This window comes from Pseudorca crassidens, chromosome 7 (assembly GCF_039906515.1).
Source record: "Pseudorca crassidens isolate mPseCra1 chromosome 7, mPseCra1.hap1, whole genome shotgun sequence".
Lineage (NCBI taxonomy): Eukaryota > Metazoa > Chordata > Mammalia > Artiodactyla > Delphinidae > Pseudorca > Pseudorca crassidens.
In genome coordinates, this window is record NC_090302.1 from 48,751,604 (window position 1) to 48,770,564 (window position 18,961).

The 18,961-nt window shown below is 40.6% G+C and overlaps 1 protein-coding gene across 6 annotated transcripts in view; it reads left to right on the top strand.

Moving 5' to 3' along the window:
* Positions 1–18,961, top strand: part of TRPM3 (transient receptor potential cation channel subfamily M member 3) — a 519,386-nt gene that overhangs the window by 397,709 nt on the left and 102,716 nt on the right. For all 6 annotated transcript variants that reach the window (XM_067744178.1, XM_067744179.1, XM_067744181.1 and 3 more), the window contains one exon: positions 17,670–17,770. In XM_067744178.1, coding sequence (XP_067600279.1) covers positions 17,670–17,770 — 101 coding nt within the window. The remainder of the gene's footprint in view (positions 1–17,669; positions 17,771–18,961) is intronic.

The window sequence follows — 18,961 nt, forward strand, 5'->3', positions numbered from 1 at the left end:
GCCCATCAGTCACTGGCCAAAGTCATATAAACAACCTAGACATAAACTGGGCCTCCTTACCCCTTGAAAGTTCGTTGAGGTGGACTCCAACCTTTCAACTCAGTGATCCACAGAAATGCAAATTCCACATCCTCCCCAGGATTTCTGCAAATTCCTGGAAGATGTAAGTTCTCTTGGTCACCCCTGCCTTCAGGTTCCTGATTCCACATGTGTTATTTCTGTTTCTCATCACAGAAGGCAAAATGTAAAACTCAGCCTTGCCACAGTTTCAAAACAAAAAGCAAAATTCACTTACACAAAGCTTTTAACAGACATAGTAGACTTTTCTAAAAAAGTAGGGATGGAAGAGAAGTTCTCAATAATGCACAGCAGGCATCTCCAATGTTGACGTCCTTTGGCTGTTTCACACAGGGACTTTCCATGGATCCTTCACCCTTGACTTCCCCAATGTCACGCTGTCTCACAGTCTTCTCCCCCTCTTCTCCCACTGTTCTCTTCTTCATGCTCCCTTCTAAGAGTAAAACAAAGTCCTTCAAACAGAGCATTTCATCCCTGTTCTCTGACATTTTGGCCCTGGCCCTGAAGGGCTCATCTACCCTAAGCAGCTTTGCAGGGTATTTTTACAAACAAAGACAGTCTCCTTCCTAAGCAGAGTTCTGGTGCCAACTCATAGGAGAGAGTGATTTCTTCAGCTCCTTTGATGTAGGTAGTAAGTGAGAGAGTGGGGCTTGGACTTATGTCTCTAATCAGAAGATGAGAGTACGATGTTCTTTGCTCCAGGGCCATAATCACCAGCAGTACAAGTTACAATGTGTAGTAGGCTCAGGTACTTGCAAGAACTGTGAATATCGGCCCCCAGGTCTGCAGCTGTGGCAGGCCATTTGTAGCAGATTTTCAAGATTATGACCGTGTCCGTAATATTGTCTCATTGTAGAACTACAAAGCTGGATAGAACCGTAAAGGTCTAGGATAGGGAGAGGCCTCTGCTGATGTTCAGACAAAGGGGAACTGGGATCCAGGTCTGCAGATGTCCGGGCCTGTTACTCCTTCCCTGCATCGTGCAGCCAGTTCTGGAGGCACATGTCATCATCCTTGGCCTCTTGTTACACAAAAGGTAAACACCTTTCACTCTGCAGCTCCCTCATGCATCAGGATTGGCACGGGAACAAAGCCATGTGCACGTTAAGCTAACTGCAAACCCAAAGCTCCTGAGCAGCTCTCAGCTTGTGAAGACATCATCACTGCCGACTGCCCAGCAGTGCTGTAGAATTATACCTTTTCTTCCTTGACTTGCCTGAGAGCAATGAATCAGCCATTAGTTAAATCACTTATTGAATATTCTGAATTACATAACCATGCAGATTGGTAAGAGCATGATTCCAAAATGAATAGTTTACATTAATAACAAAAGTAATAGTGATAACAATAGTAAAACATGTAACAATAACAACTAATATGGCGCTTACTATAGTACAAGCATTAACTAATTTAATTCTCACACTACTACAGTAGGGCAGGTACTATCAGTATTAGCCATTTTACACTTGAGGAAACTGAGGCACAAGCAGGCTGCCTTGGCCAAGATCACACAGCTAGAAACTGATGGAGTCTGGACATGAACTCAAGTTATTTGAGTCCAGAACACTTGCTCTGCATCCTAAACCTCTATGGCCAGGATCAGATATTAAGGACTACCCCCATTTTTTACATGTTCTGAACAATAAAGGGTGGCTAAACTTTCCTTGATGTATAAAAAAAAATACAGACTCCTAGTTAAATATGGTCCACTGAATACGTGGATCTACTATTATTAGTCTCCACTGAATCCCTCTAAAACAAGAGTAAATGGTATTTATTTATTTATTTATTTTTGCGGTACGCAGGCCTCTTACTGTTGTGGCCTCTCCCATCGCGGAGCACAGGCTCCGGACGCGCAGGCTCAGCGGCCATGGCTCACGGGCCCAGCCGCTCCACGGCATGTGGGACCTTCCCGGACCGGGGCACGAACCCGTGTCCCCTGCATCGGCAGGCGGACTCTCAACCACTGCGCCACCAGGGAAGCCCTGGTTATTTATTAAAAGCATTGGAGCAGAACAATATTTTGTGTTCACCACACTGATTTCTCTTCTTGCACACTGAAGATTAAATATCCTAGCTTTCCTTCGAGAGAGGTCGGGACCATGTGACTGTGCTTCAACCAAAGGGATGTGATCAGAAGTGGTGTAAGCCATTTCTAGACCTGGAAGATGAAAAGTCAATGTAAGAATGGAAAATAACACACCAAAGAAAACTGAATACTAAGCTAATACCAAGCTGACTTACACTTCAAAATGCTCAAAAGGCCCAGAAAAGTGGGGCACACAGAGGCTAAAGAAGTAGCCAGAATGCCATATCCACTCCCCTAGACTCCTGTACACTCCAAAACCCTCTCCAATCAAAAAGCAAAGATTTATTCTCTGAAGAGGGTAAAACATATTCTCTGCACCAGGAGACACCAGGTGCAAGGTGAGGGCTAGGCTATAGAACTGACAATGGGGGTGCTAAATAAATTAATAGATATTGGATGCTGAGACCCCAGCCCTTCGCCCTCCACTTGGTTCCCAGCATGCTGGTGGCTGGGGTCTTCATCCTCCAGTGAGGAGACTGGAAGATCCTTTTTTGTAAAACCACTCCTAACACCCGTTGGCAACTCTGACATATATATAAGCCCTTGATAATTTAGGGACCTCAGTACTAAATTCTGAGAACTACTGTTCTCAGTAGTTACTGAGAATTACTGTTTCACTATACAGTTGGTATTCTGTGTGGTAATTGTTCTCCATCCAGGAGTGTCTACACGGCAATGGCATTATTAACCTGATAAAATTATTAAAATATTATTATTAACCTGGTAAATTTATTGTCAGGAACATGTAAGACACTCAAAATATTTGCACAGTGCTTTAACAAAACAATTTTTTCATGTTATTCTATTTAATCCTCAATCCCTTGAGGGAGATATTGTTGACCTTGTTTAACATGAAGAAACTTGGTCTTGGGAGAATAAGTAACATTTCTAAGCCCCCCAGGTAATATCAGGGATAAACAGCCTAATCACTGGGGCACCTACTATAAGGCATTATCTTAAGTGCTGCGAAGTCTTCAAAGTCTTAAAATATGGTAGAGTACACACCCCAATGTAAAATGTAAACAAAATGCTAAAAAAGTGCAAATGAAAGAGACTGCGGGTTCAGGGGAAGTTTTATTATAGAGGCAGCATTTGAAATGCACCTCGGCAGTTCAGAATACTAAGCCTATTATATTGAATAAACAGCCTAGAGAAATCCAAAATAAATAGTATGCCAATTATTTTTTCAGAGGAATTTAAAATCAAAAAGAAGATATATATTTTTTTCTTTTTCAAATTATTTTCCCATTTAGGTTATCACAGAACATTGAGCAGCGTTCCCTGTGCTATACAGTAGGTCCCTGTTGGCTATCTATTTTAAATATAGCAGTGTGTACATGTCAATGCCAAACTATCATCCGTACCCCCCGCCCTTCCCCTGTGGCAACCACAAGTTTGCTCTCCAAGTCTGTGAGTCTGTAAGAAGAAGATACTTTTTAAAAATCTTATTAAGACTGAAAATCAGAGCCTCCAAATAAACAGGATATAAGAATGTCCAAACAGGGTTTCTTTTGCCTGTACAGGTGTGCAACATTTTATCCAATCAGTACCTTCCTTACAATGTATTTGTAAATTGTATCTTTTGAACTGTATCATACTTTAGACACACTTGTACATTCCTAATTAAGGAAAGACTAAGCCCTTTTGCAAAAGAGAATCCTTTTACAAAAATATCATCTAAGTCACTGTTCTGTAAGTATTCATTTTTACAATATTGTTACCAAAAGTGGGGTCAGGCTGCTTGTCCCTCTGAAGCCGATAAAGAGGCAAGGCTGGTGGAAAGGAAAGTTTGCTTTATTTCAGAGGCCAGCAACTGTGGTGGAGGGTGGAGTCCTGCCCAAAGGCCGACTCCCTGCAACTGACAATCAGGGGGCAAGAGCTTTTATGGCGGAGGGAGGGGGCCACATGCAGAAACAGCACAGTCAGTTCTGCCAGTCCTCTTGAAGTTGGTCATGCTGTGGTCTGATCAGTGTCATCTTGATGTTTTCAGTAAAGTTAGTCTTCAGTTCCCGGTCAGTTTGTTTCCATTTCTTTGAGCCCAGTTCTCAGAATTGTGGCAGCTTATGTCATGGCTACAGTCTGGTCATCATGTAGTTCACTTCTTCCACCTGGTGGGGGTTTCAGTATCTACAAAACAGCTCACAGGATATGGCTCAGAATATTACTTATAGCCCTTGAGGAGGAACTAAAATAAAGGTCCTTGACTTTGCTTAATGACTAAACTTTTTTTTTTAATAAATTTATTTATTTACTTTTGGCTACTTTGGGTCTTTGTTGCTGTGCGTGGGCTTTCTCTAGTTGCGGCGAGCGGTGTCTACTCTTTGTGGCGGTGTGCAGGCTTCTCATTGCGGTGGCTTCTCTGTTGCAGAACATGAGCTCTAGGCGCGTGGGCTTCAGTAGTTGTGGCATGCAGGCTTAGTAGTTGTGGCACATGGGCTTAGTTGCTCCACGGCATGTGGGATCTTCCCAGACCAGGGCTCGAACCCGTGTCCCCTGCATTGGCAGGCGGATTCTTAACCACTGCGCCACCAGGGAAGTCCCTTAATGACTAAACTTTTATTATTTTGTCCTGTTTGACTGTTTTCCTTTGCTTCTGCATTTTCTCACTTCTCTGATTAAATTTATTCTTTGACTAAAGTTTTTCTACAGATGAAAGGCAGGCGGTGGACATGGTGGGGAAAGGACCATAGGGTCCTGCTCCGTTTCAGCATGAGACTTTCAAATGGAGAACTCCTATTTATGACTATCAGGAAGGGGTGGCAGTAGAGGTGGGATAATTGAAATGAATGGAGCTGGTAGGGTAGAGTGGATGGAGCCCAATTTCGGACCAATCTTTTCTGTTCCAAAGGAAATGAAGAACACTGAATTCATTTTGGGTCACTTCAAAAACTGGCATGACTCTTAGGTAGTCTTCTAAGGACTCTATCCAAAATAAGAGACTCAATAATAGAATCCAAAGGAGGACTCAGGAGATTACATATATATTTATTTTATATATATATATATATATATATATATATATTTTTTTTTTTTTTCCCTTTGAGAGTAGAAACTTTGGTTCAACCTTGTTTTCCCCAGGGCCTAAAAGAAAGGCTGATGGAGAATTGGAATTCAATAAAAATCTGTTGAGTAAATGAAAACAGCTGGGGATCCAGCTCTCTTCTCTAAAGTCAGCCCTTAGAGGCAGGGAAATGAAGACATCAAGAATTTCAGCAAGGAGTGGGAGGTGGGGGTAGGTGAAATGGGTGAATGTGGTCAAAAGGTACAAACTTCCAGTTATAAGTAAGTTCTTGGGAGGTAATGTATAGCGTATAGCATGGTGACTTTAGTTAACAATGCTGTATTTTATATCTGAAAGTTGCTAATAGAATAGATCTTAAAAGTTCTCATCACAAGAAAAAAATTTGTAACTATGTGAGGTGATAGATGTTAACAAAATTTATATTGTACACCTAAGACTAGTACAACATTTTATGTCAATTATATCTCAGTAAAACTGGGGGAAGATGTTTTTAATAAATAAATAAAACCTCAAGCCCAAATGGCTTGACTAATAATAATAATAATTAAAGAAGCTGATATGTGAATTTTAAGTAACATTTTACTGTCAATTTTGGACCTAATCATAGGGCATTAGAGAATATTCTGGCTTACTTCATTAATGCAATGTGGGTTATTTTGTGATAAAGGAAGCAAAAACCTGTTTGCCTGCTTCCCTTTTTGTTGTAGGTATGATGTTCTAAATTTCTATGAATCAGAAAAAAGAAAAGTTCAGCTCTTAAAACCAGATTGCCTGAGTTTGAATCTCATCTCTGAACCTCTTAGCCATCTCACCTTGGACAAGTTTCTGTGCCTCAGCTTCCTCATCTGTAAAATGAGGATAATGGCACCTCAGAGCTTGTTGTGAGAATTCAATACATTAACACTTAGAAACAGTGCCTGGCACAAGCTAAGCATGAAAGAAATATTAGTTATTATTATCTTTCTTATTTACTAAAGATAAACCAAGAAAGAAAACTCCATCTCCCCAAAAAGGGCTCTTTCACTCAGCTGTCTGGGTTTTCTCTTACAAGCCAAATCCGAATTTCTTCAGCTAAAGTTAATCCAATTTTTCCTGATTCCTTTTAACTTTCTCCTGGGAGTCTACCTGAAGTTTTTTTTTACCAAGAGGAGATAGTTTTCATTCAAGGCAAGAAAATAGAGCAAAGAATAATTATCCACAGACCTCACATACTTTATATGTGTGTGTTTCAAGCCTTTAATTTGTTTTTTTTCAACATAGCAGCTGCATTCCTAAGAGAGGCTCACAAGGCTAGGTCATGTCTCTACTCTGAGAGATAACTGAAGGTGTATCCTAGCAACCAAGTCACATGGCAGGGCCTTTCAACTACTTTCCTTCCACCTTTGTGGTTTTCATGTAGGTAGAGAATCTGAAGTCTTTAAATGAATGGATGGATGGGTTTTCACTGACTTACTGCATTTAGTTGCAAAACTTACCAGTAAAGTAAATTGTTAGAAATGAATAGAATTCCCGGGAAGAATATTTAATCCAGACAAGATTCTTTAGATAAGACAAGGAAAGGCCCAAAGATCCCAGCAAGAAGAAATGTTCCTTAATTAATATAGGGATGGGCGGCATCATCCTATATATCACAGAATCAATGCACTACTAAGACCTTGCAAGGTCAGTACCTCCTGCCCTCTCCCACCACCACCCAGTCCATCAGCTATCCATGCTTAACTGTCCAGGTCAAATGACTCACCCAACATTTTTATTTGGAAACTCTCCCAAAGAGAGTCCACAGCTCTATTTACAACCCACTGAAGTGTTTAGTGACCCTCAGGGTAATAAAAAACAAAACAAAACATAACTTTCCCTAATAGTGATGCTCAAGTCCCTAAATAAATATTGCCTGCAACATGTACCCGTTGGTGCCATGACATATTTGGGATGCCTTACCTCAGGTGGGCTCTAACTCTGCTCCAAAACTGCTTCATTCTTTAAGCCTCAGCCTCAGACACATTCTCCATGTTCCTTCCTTCTCTTCAAGTCCCCACTTCCTCTCACTCACAGCAGATGGTATCCCCTCTTACTTAACTTACAGTATTTAGGTTCATCTAAGCTCCCTTCTTTTCCTCTCATGAATATGTTTCTTCACTCAGCCTCATTGCTTTTCCTCCTCTCCCTGAAGACCTCTCTTTGCTAAAACCAACTACTCCCTGGCGTCCATTCTCCAGGAACTCAACCATCACGCACTTGCTCTTTCCTCTTACATTTTCAATGCCTCCCTCACCAGTGGCTTTTTCCCTTCTGCTATAAACACGCTCCAGGTACTTGTCATCTAAGAAGACCTGGCTCCTCTCCACCAGGACCCTCAAGGAAGCATCCTACTTTTCTCATTTAACCATCAAACTCTGAAAGGTAGCCTGCCTTTCTACCAGCATTCCTCACCCTCCACTCACTCTAAATTCTTGACTTACTTACTCACTCTGCAAATTCTTACATTCCATATTCTATCCCAGCCAGTTTATTCACACAGCTTTCAGTGACTTGATGATGTCGTCTTTATCCTCATCTTACTGCAACTCTTTTCTATTTTGAGGGAAGGCCTCAATTTAAAGCCTAGTTCTACAGGTTAATCCACCTCTCTGAGCCTCTATTTTCTTTTCTTTTTTTTTAATTTTATAGTTGCTTTATTTAACAAAATTTATGCCAACTTCTCTATCTATATACATATGTGTTTCAAAATCAGAGCAGCAGACACACAAACTGTTAACACAGGACTTATAATAAATCTTAAAACATGTTACACAGTGTTTTGTTTTCTGCTCATACTGACATTGACAGATTCAAAATTATTCCAAAGGCTGAGCAGCATCATGTCTTCATTTTCTCGGGTGGTTTATATGGTATGTCCTAAAGAAAGAGGGATGGAATTTTTGAGGGTTAATACATTGTGTTCAGTTTAGTTCAACCAACAGTTCTTGACCCATAAGAGAGGCTCACAAAGTGTTTTGGACTAGGGATAAAAATTTGAATAAAATAGAATCTGAGTATACTTTAAAAAGCTTTTTTCACTGTCATATCATAAATATAACAAGGTCATCTTGTTTCTGATCCCCCAAAGTAAGAAAATCTATTTTAAAAAATAAATTAAAAATGATTTTAGTAGTAAGTACTATGAATAACATTTAGTGAGTAGAGATCCTTCAAAATCAAGGTAAGAAAGAGTGGACAAATACTCAACACAGTTCTGCCCCTACCTTCTCCAATTTCGTTGGAAATATGTTCATTTCATGACATGAAGCTACATGTTGACAAGATGTTTTCTAAAGTTCTTTATATGGGGAAGATAGCCATTTTCTGCTTTCTCGTTTTTTTTACAACTTCCAGGAGCCCTCTTAATTCCTTAAAAAGTAAGTACTATAGTTCTGAAAATCTCAAAAAGCTTAGCTACATATTCTCTTCACAAAATTTTTGAGCCTCTGTTTTCTGATCTGCAAACTGGGGATAAAGATATTCACTGTACAGATCTTTGTGAGCATTAAATGAGATAATACATATAAAATGCCTGGCATGTAATTGTATATATGATGGTAGTTGTTTTTATTTTTCATTGGTGTCAGAGATACTGAATATTCTGCCTTTCTGACTACTCCTTTGTTTCTTTCATTAAACCCTCTTACTTCTTCACTCTGCCTCTGTCAAACTTTAAAAGTACCATAACTTTAAACAGCACATGTGCATGAATAACCTCCAGACTCACCTCCAACCCTAGCTTCCCTCCCTGCTCCCTAGGTAGTCAAATTCAATCAAATTAATTATCATAAAAATAAATATAAATAAATGAAAATAAATTCTTTGCCCAAAAAGCTAATTTCTACCATTTATGTTCATGTAACAGCCATCCTTTTGGCTATCGAGGTTCAGAGCCTTCATCAAGTTCTTCCTCCCTTTGTTCGAGCAAATCCTTGTTAATTCTGGACATTTTTACCACCATAATTTCCTTTATGTCTATCCCTTCTTTTCCCTCCTTGCTCAGTCAGCATCGTTAGGCCTTCAGGACTTTTGATCTGAATTATTGCAATGGCCTCTTATGGGATCTTCCTGCTTCTTGTTGAACATATTCCTATCCATCTTCTATGCTTCAGTTAGAGGAATACTACTAGTGCAAAGATCTGATCAAAACACTCTTCTACCTACAAAATCCTTCAGGACTTCCAGTATAGACCTGCCAACATAAATTTATCATTATCTTCCTAGAAAGCTTCAAAAATCAATCATGAAAAAGGAAGACAACAGCAAACAAACTCCATTTTTGGTAAACTAGGAAAAATTCCAAAATATTTGTATATGTGGGACATTTGTAGGAGGAAAGGGTGAAAGCTGAGGAGAGAGAAACCAGCAGTGACAGTCCTCAGAAAGCACCAACAAAAATGTAATTCCTAGATGTGAGGAACACCCTAAGGTACAAAGTTCTCTCCTTTGTCAGGAACAGCATGTGCAAGAACAAGAGGGAGTTGGATGGTGGCAGGAGACCCTCCTGTTCCTGACTTAGTACATATAAGTAGAGGAGGTGAGCCACATATGGAATTATTCAGATAAGCCATGTTTGCAGGAGAGAGTTTTCCTTCATGGTATCTGGGAAGAAAACCTTCCAGCTGTGAGTAATAACTGGCCTGGAATGCTACCCTGGGCCCATTATAACCCAACTCACTGAATGATAAATAATAAAAAAGGAATTAGCATAAGATTTATTCTAAGAAAAAAATAACAAAAGAGCAAAATGTATTCACAGAAGACTAATACTCTATAAAAATGTTTCCAGGGAACAGATGAACATTATGAGTAAATACTTTACCATGAACTTTAAAAAACTTAAATCTCAATGAAGCACTTATCTATGAAGAAATACTTCAGAGTTGGAATACCAAAATTCAGGTAAGACTAGGTGAGGCAGCAAGAGGAGATAAAATGTGAATAGCACTCAGGAATAAAGTAAAGGGGGAAAAAATAAAATTATCACAGAATTGCCGAAGAAATGGAAAATGGTACAAGATCAAATACACATTGTGAAAACCCCAGTGCAGGACACAAAGAATAGAAATGAGGAAAATATTTATAGAAGATAGAAAAGAAATCCAACATAAACATACTTGGTGACTCCAAAGAAGACAACCAAAATAACGGATCAGAACAAATATTTTGAAATATAATTACTTAATTTAAAAATATAATTTAAGAATTTTTTTATTCAAAATTTTTAAAACTTTGACCTGGATATTGAAAGGGCCGCGTTATGCTAGGAAAAAAATGGATTCAGAATCCTCAACACCCACACTTAAAATCCTAGTAAAGTTACTGAACATCAAAGAAAAATAAAAGATACTTTGGGCCACCAGGAAAAGTAATCAAGTCTTTTATGAGGTGAAAATCAAGCTGGCCTCAGACCGTCTTACAGTAACATTCAATGCCAGGAGTCCATAGAGGAATAGATTTTATATTGAACCAATGTCATTCAACTACAATGACTACTGAAAAAGCAAAACAAAACAGTTTAAAACAGTCTAGAACCCTGGCAGTATTGTTCCCTTAAGTTCCTCTTAAAAAAAACTATTGGAGAATTCAAGCTACCAACCAAGAGATGCTAGGTTGGTAAAATCACTAATTGTGAGCATTGCTACTAGAATCTAATAGAACTAAGACTAAAAATAAAAATGGGAATTTGAGTAACAGAACAGAATGTAAATGTTACTTTCATTTACATAACAACAAAAAAAATTAACAGGAGGAAAAAGCGTGAAGGTAAAGTTAGTAGGCTTTTTGCCCATTATTATATCTATGCCTTTTGCCTAAGGAACATAATTTAAGACACAATTCAAGTATTAGTAAAAGAAATATAAGCGTATTTGACAGCACAGAGTAAAACACTAAAAATACAATCTTATGTTCTAAAACTGAATGGTGGAGGAAGGGAAAGGGAGAAAGGGTCCATGCACTAATTTTATCATGATTGCAATAGAAAACTAATTAATGCTTGCTGTCTAGAGAAACATAATTAGGAGCCCACCCCAGACCAACTGAATCAGAATCACCATTTAAACAAGATCCCCAGGTAAATCATATGCACATTAAAGTTTGAGAATTGGTACCATAACAAATTACCACAAACTTAGTGGCTTAAAATAACAAAAATGTACTCGTAATTCTGGAGGCCAGAAGTCTAAAATTAAGGTGTTAGCAGGGTTATATTCCTTCTAGAGACTTCAGAGGAGAATCATGTCCTTGCCATTTTCAGCTTCCAGAGGCTGCCTACATTCTGTGACTGTGGCTCTTACCTTGCATCAATCCACCTTGTTGCTTTCATTTTCACATGTCCTACTACTATGATCCCTCTATGTTCCTCTTCTAAGGACTCTTGTGATTACATTGCATAAGGCCCATCAGATAATCCAGGACAATCTCCCCATTTCAAAATCTTAATTACAGCAACAAAATTTTTCTGCCATATAAAGTAACAGCTTCACTGGTTCCCAGGATCAGGACGTTGACATCTTTGAGAGATGGGGGCATCACTCAGCCTACCACAAACTCCATTTGTTCAAGTCTCCCTCATCCTTCCCCATCTCTCAGAAAATTCTACTTCCTCCTTAAAGTTGCTCTGACTTAACTGACAAGAAATGCTCTAGACTTATTTGTATAGCTTTTACAGAACTTACCACTTTGTTCTTTGATACAGAGATTTGTATACTTGTCATATCTCTCCTTTTATTCCATTCCACCTCCATTCTTATTAGATCATAATTTCCTTGAGGGAAGAGTTAGGAGACATGCTTCCATTCCCGTACTCTGCTGACAGTGCACACACTGATTTCATCAAGGACTTCTTAATTGCCAAATCCAGTGCACACTTTTGGGTTCATTTATTCATTCAAAAAATAGTTATTAAACACCTATTATGTGCCAAGCACTGTTTTGGACTCTAAGAATACAACAGTGAATAAAGAAGACTCAGTCCTTGACCTCTTGCAGTTTACATTCTGGTGAAGGTAATAAGTAATAAACTAATAGATGCATAAGCTAGTGCTCAGTAATGAGAAGAGTTGTGAAGAAGGAAGACCAGTCTTTTCACTTGCTCTCTTTGCAGAATTTGCCCTAATGCCCGTCCCCTCTTTCTTGAGAACCTCTCTTTCCATAGTTTAGGACACCATGATCTCCAGTTCTCTTCCTATCTCTCTGTTTGTGTGTGTGTGTGCTTTCTTTCTAAACATTTGCTTTACTTTCATGCTTTTTAAGTATTGGTTTTTCAGTTACCCATCTTCTGCTGTCTTCTTCTTGTCACCTTCATGCTAATGTTTCCCAAATCTGTATCTCCAGGCCTGACCCCTGCCCTGCCGCAGACCTCAATATCTAGTGGCCTCTGGTCATTCCCACCTGGACATACCACAGGCATTTAAGCTCAACATCTTAAAGAATGAAATTTTTCTGCCCCCAAATGCTTGTTTTATCTTGCATTGCCAATCTCAGTTGGGTTCCCAAGCTGGAGACAGGGGATCACATTTGACTTCTCTTTCTCTCTTGCTCCCCACTTTAAATCTTACCCAAGCCTATCAATTTTGCTTTCTAAATATCCCTCCATCAAAGCTGCTTCTTCAGGTTCTCATTATCCCTTTCCTAGAATGCCGCAAAACTTTCCTAACTGCTTCTCCAGTCCACTGCTCTTCCAATCCATCCTTCACACTGCTCTAGTGATTTTCCTAAGTCATAAATCTGACTGCGTTGTTTCTGAGACAGAGTCCTCCAGTGGTTTCTCCATGACTTCAGGATAAAACAAAACTCCTCCACATTATTTATGTCTTTCTATTCTAGCTTCATCTCTCTCTGCTTCTAACTCACACTATACCCCAAGCATTGAATCTTCAATGTCTTCCCATGAATTTTCCAAATTCACTGAGTTATTTAACTCCCCAATCTTTGCATACATGATTCCCTTTGCTAGAACACTTTTCTTCCTCTCATTTGTCTAGTGAACTAATCCCTTAAAACCAGGTGTGGCCATTACTTATGCAGGGAAGATGACCTGCAGAAAGAGGAAATAATAAAACCATATTTTAATGTCTTATACCTACTTGTTTTCATTTCTATGTCAGGACCTTTGCACTTGATGTTTCCTCTTCCCAAAATGTTTTCCCCCCAATTCTTCACATGATGGCTTTTTCTAATCATTTAGGTCTCGGTTCAAGTGTTACTCTCGGGCGGGTCTCCTGTTCACTCATTTTAACAGAGCAGCTCCACCACCCTGATCATTATCAGTACCATCCTTAGACCTGTGCTTTCAAGGGCCTTCTCCATGGCCACCAGGGATCCCGCACCAGCTAGGGCTGTAGTACCATACGGTGGGGAGGGCAGGGACTGAGCTGACACCAGGACCTGCATAGACCCCAGACCCATTTCAATACTTCAGGGCATTTTTGAAACTTCTGTTTCCCATACAGGATCAACCAGATGCCCCAAAGTACTCCCAGACTTGTGCTATGAGGTTATCCAATGGCTCCATGTCCAGCCTTGGTTTCAGGAGGGCAGCCTGGCCAGAAGATCACTCCAGCTGACTGGCACAATACTTTTGTCCTGGGATCATATGAAATGGGTTGCCAGAATGTTGCTGCCACTTTGATTTGGAATGACTCAAATTTTTTATATAGACACAGGTCCCATATATCCTGGGAATGACACTGCTCCTTCATAGCACTTACACGTTCTGAACGTTCTGCTTCTTCATAGCATTTACACACACTGTTTATTAATTCATTTATTCATTTATTTTCTGAGTGCCACTCCTCCACTAGAAGTAAATAGTAAGCTATGTGAAAAGAGTGACCTTAGATATCTTGTTCACCACCAGACATTCAGTGCTAAAACAGTTCCTGGCACCGAAGGTATTCAGTAAATATCTATTGAGCAGATAAATGAATGATTGCATGAAATAGTGTATTTAATTACAGACCTCTCTCCTTCTCTAGAATGTAAGCTCTCAAAAGACAAAGGATTTTGTCTTATTCACCTTGGTCTTCATACTGGCATAGTGCCTGCCGTATGAGAAGGCATGAGGTCAATATCTTTGAATTGATACATAAATAAATAAATGAGTGAATGAATGACCATATAATATCTAGACTCGAGGTTCTTAACCTTGTCTTCACAATTCTAACGTGTAAATGACGTTAAGAACCTCTAGTTCTTAAAAGCTGTTAAGAACCTCTAGTTCTTAAAAGCTGTTAAGAAACTTTTAAAACTGCAGTGCTCAGGACCAGTTAAATCAGAATCTCTGAGGATACATCCCAGGCATGAGTATATTTTAAACTCTCCAGGAAATTTCAGTGTTCAACCACAGTTGAGAATAGGGTGACCAGCCATCCAGGTTTGTGCAGGACTGAGGGGTCTCCCAGGATTCAGAAATTTCAGTGCTAACACTGTGACTATACCAGGCAAACTAGAATGGTTGGTTACCCTAGCTGAGAACCACTGATTCAAACTGTCACCCAGCACCAATCTTGAGTGATATATTTTCAGTTTTTGAAAAGTCAAGACTCATCAGTTTCATGCTTTCATTTGACACTTACCTGATTACATTCAGGCAGCTCACGTTGACCTCAATGACTGCTTTCTGCTATGTGTTCTTGTTCAGATTTGTGTGGCTACTGTTGACTTGGGTGACATACAAATTTGTGGCATACAAATGGCAAGGGAACGATTAAACCATCACAGCAGGTCAGCAAGGACCAATAGGGCAGCTAAGCTTCCTTAGCTGGAAGTTAGCATAAAGTGCTACCTTTCCAAATGCAACTCCATTGAGCCTTCACTTTTCATTCTCCTTCAAAATGTTGACAGTACGTTCTGACACATTCCTATTTATCACTTATGCATGTCAGTTACCCTGGTATGAGCTTGCAGTCCCTGCTGTTATCTGAGGAGACAAGAAATACTTTTCTTAATGGAAAAATCCCTATGTAAACTGAATTAATATTTATCATTCCAATTAATTTAATTCCTAATTAATTTACTACAAGTATGTCATTTATACTGAACCCATCAATATCTGGACATCAGAATAGAAATGCTCTTTGACCCTTTGACCTATGAAGGGAACATAGCACTGCAGCTCTCTAGGGCCTTGTTATTCAAAGGGTGGCCCTAGATCATCAGCCTCAGCATCGCCTGGGAGCTTGTTAGAAATACAGAGACTCAGGTCCCACCCCAGACGTACTTAATCAGAATCTTTGGAGGTGGGGCCCAAGAATCTGTGTTTTAAAAAGCTCTCCAGATTATTCTTACGCATGCTCAAATTTGAGAAGGGGTCATCTAGAGAACACTTGACTTACCTAATTCTTCACATCATTATCTCAAAGCCCAGAGAGAAGAGGTAAGGGTAAGCAGAGGAAAGAAACATGTGGCACAGTGGTCCCCAAACTCTGCTGCACATTGAAAACACCTGGAGATCTTACACACTATCTGCGCCTGGCTTGCCACCCAAGGCACCTTGATACCATTGGTTTGAGGTGCAACCAGGGCACAGGGATATTGTAAAACCTTCCCAGGTGATTCTAATGTACAGCAGAGATTGGGAATCACTGATACAGCAGCCATATCCCCAGCTCCTTGCTTTGGGCTTCCACTGATGAAGAACCCAGAGGAATGGGCAGCATCAGCATTTTCCATCCCTCCTTCCTTCACAAACATCGGAATCAGCAGGGACAAAATGAAGGGAAAACGCACTGAGTCTGAATCTCACCTCTGGCATAATGAATGCTTATTCTGTTTACCCTCTGTTAGTAGCTGTTTGATCTTTAACCTCTCTGGACCTCAGTATCATCTGTCAAATGGAGACAGTAAGACCAAACTCCCAGGATTATTTGGGACATTACATATGATAACATGTGAATGTGCCTAATACTTTGCCATTCGAAAACATCTGATGCAGGAAAGAGTGTCATCTCTTTATCCTGCTCCCCTGGAGGTGGGACATCCAGCAGCATGAAGTCTGACAAATATTTAGGGATGTGTCTTGCTCAGTGCACCAAGGATATTGATGAATTGAAATAACCCTGTTCACGTGTGAGTTCATTTATATAATCCCATTTCAGTCTCACATCTCAGCTGGGTAAACAGGATAACTTTATTATTTTTTTTGGCGGTACGCGGGCCTCTCACTGTTGTGGCCTCTCCCGTTGCAGAGCACAGGCTCCGGACGCGCAGGCTTAGCGGCCATGGCTCACGGGCCCAGCCGCTCTGCGGCATGTGGGATCTTCCCGGACCGGGGCACGAACCCGCGTCCCCTGCATCGGCAGGTGGACTCTCAACCACTGCGCCACCAGGGAAGCCCAACAGGATAACTTTTATTGTCCCCATTTTACAGATGATAAAACAGTGGCTTAGAGAGGTCCAGTGCCACACAGCAGTGAAATGGCAGACTCAGATCCTCTGACTGTAGCCCATTTTTCTCTTCATTCTCAATCTCACATCCCGCTGCTTGGCAGGTTGCATTTATGGACAGGATACATTGATTTAGACCAGCTCTGTCCCAGTAAACCATCTCTGTGATGATGGAACTGTTCTGTACTTGCACTGTCCAATTCAAAGGCCACCAGCCACATGCGACTATTGAGCACTTGAAATGTGGCTACTATGAGTGAGGAATTAAAGTTTTAATTTAATTTTAATTAGTTTAGATTTAAATAGCCACACGTAGACAGTGCAGATCTAGTGACAGAGTCTGGAGAATAATGGGAAACTGAAAAATTGTTCAGTGGTTTCTACTCACAAATCAAAGTAAACCTCAGCCACTTGTTTGCCTTTGTCTTAAAAGATCTTCTTAACTCTTTTTCTTTCAGTGTTAAAGCTGGCTCACTTTCTTGACAAGGGCACCATCACCATGCAATATATAATTCAAATGATGCCTTGAAACCAGTGATTGGCCAGCAGAAACAAAATGTGTTGTAGAGCAGGCTTCTCAAACTTCAACATGTATAGGAATCACCTGGGATCTTGTTGAAATACAGATTCTGATTTAGTAGGTCTGGGGTGGGGCCTGGGATTCTGCCTTTCTAATAAGTGCCCAGGTGATGCTGCCGCTGCTGCCCTGTGAACCACACCTTGACTAGCAAAGCTGTAGAGCAGCAGTTGGGTTAATATTGTCTCCCTTCACTCCTGGGGGCGTTTGGCAATGTCTGGAGATTTTTTTGGTTGTCATGGCTTGGTGGGAGAGGTGCTGTTGGCATCTACTGGGTCCTGAGATGCTGCTAAATATTCTACAATATATAGGACATGATAATTATCCTGCTCAAAATGGCGGTAGGGCCAAGTATGAGAACCCCTGCTGTACAGCCAAGTCTGCTCTCCAGGAAGAGGGGGTGGATGGGAGAGCGATGGAGTGGGTCTTCTTGGTATAATAACTGAGTGCTGTTTTCTCTCTCTCATTCTTCTCTCCTACTTATCTACACACAGGAGCCAATGCCTCGGCCCCAGACCAACTGAGCTTAGCTTTAGCCTGGAACAGAGTCGACATCGCCCGCAGCCAGATCTTTATTTATGGGCAACAGTGGCCGGTAGAGTATATGTTGTCACCCCTGAAAAGCCCACTTGCTTGGGCAAGGGTATTTGTTTAAGGAACCTCTGAGAGCGGCCCAGGAAACCGCTGCTTTTTCTTTAGGGTGGAAATGTTCCTTTGTAGCTGTCCTCATTCTCAGCTTCCTTTCTTATATTTAGGAAAACACTGTCATCTGGTGGAAGATATGACAAAGCACAGCTCCAAATGTTCCAAACATTTCCATCTCTCTGAGTGGCCTTTGATAGCTATGTTTAGCTGCAACTAATGCCATTTCTTTTATATGCCTGAAAAAATATATATAAGACAAAATTGTGTTCATTAAAACTAAGTAAGGAGCAGAGTTAGCAGTTTGTTTCTGGTTGTCCCGGAGGTTTCTGCTGCCATGTGGCGGCACCCCATGCTGGTGTGGGGCTGGGTCGCACCTTAGGATACAGAATTAGCAGGCTTCCACGTGCCGGTGCCATCTGGTCCTGGAGGCTGAGCACAGGTCCTCCCTGAACCCAAGAACAATACAGAGTCAACGAAAGCTTTATATAACTGCTCTTGGTTTGTTTCTGTCAACTGGCTCTACCAAAAATAAAATCTTGGAAAATTGGCCATTAGGTGGTGTATGCTTGTATGCCTAATGGCATACAGGAGGCAGCCAACAGTCTGGGATTTGATTTCTGTGCCTGGAATCACTGCAGGGCAACACCTTCATGTACAGGTCTTTTTTAACCCTTCCTCTGCCCCAGAGAGCTTCTGCCTAGGATTGAAACCCTGGCTTCATTTAGTGCAGATGAATTGCTAGTGTGGAAAGATTTGTCAAGGAATCTGGACACTGGGAAATTTTTGTGAAAGAAGTTAAATAAAACCCTAGTAAACAGGCCAAATGACCTAAATAGTTACTGGGCCTCTGTGTAGAAATGGGCGAGGTGGAGACAAGGAGTATCACTTAACTAAAAAAAAAAAGAGCAGCCTTCTTTCTGGTCTGTTTACTAGGATCCCTCCTCTCAGGTCAGCCAGGAGTCCAATTTAGAGCCTAAGGAAGATGACAGTGAAGACAGTAAAGTACTCACTTTGGCACTTCACTGGTTTTGTAGAAGTTTGGTCAGAGAGTTGGAAGAGGGAAAGCCTTGTAAACCCTTGCACCTTCTCAGAATCTAGAACAAAAAAAGAGATTCAAGGAAGAATTAGCTTTTGGAACTAG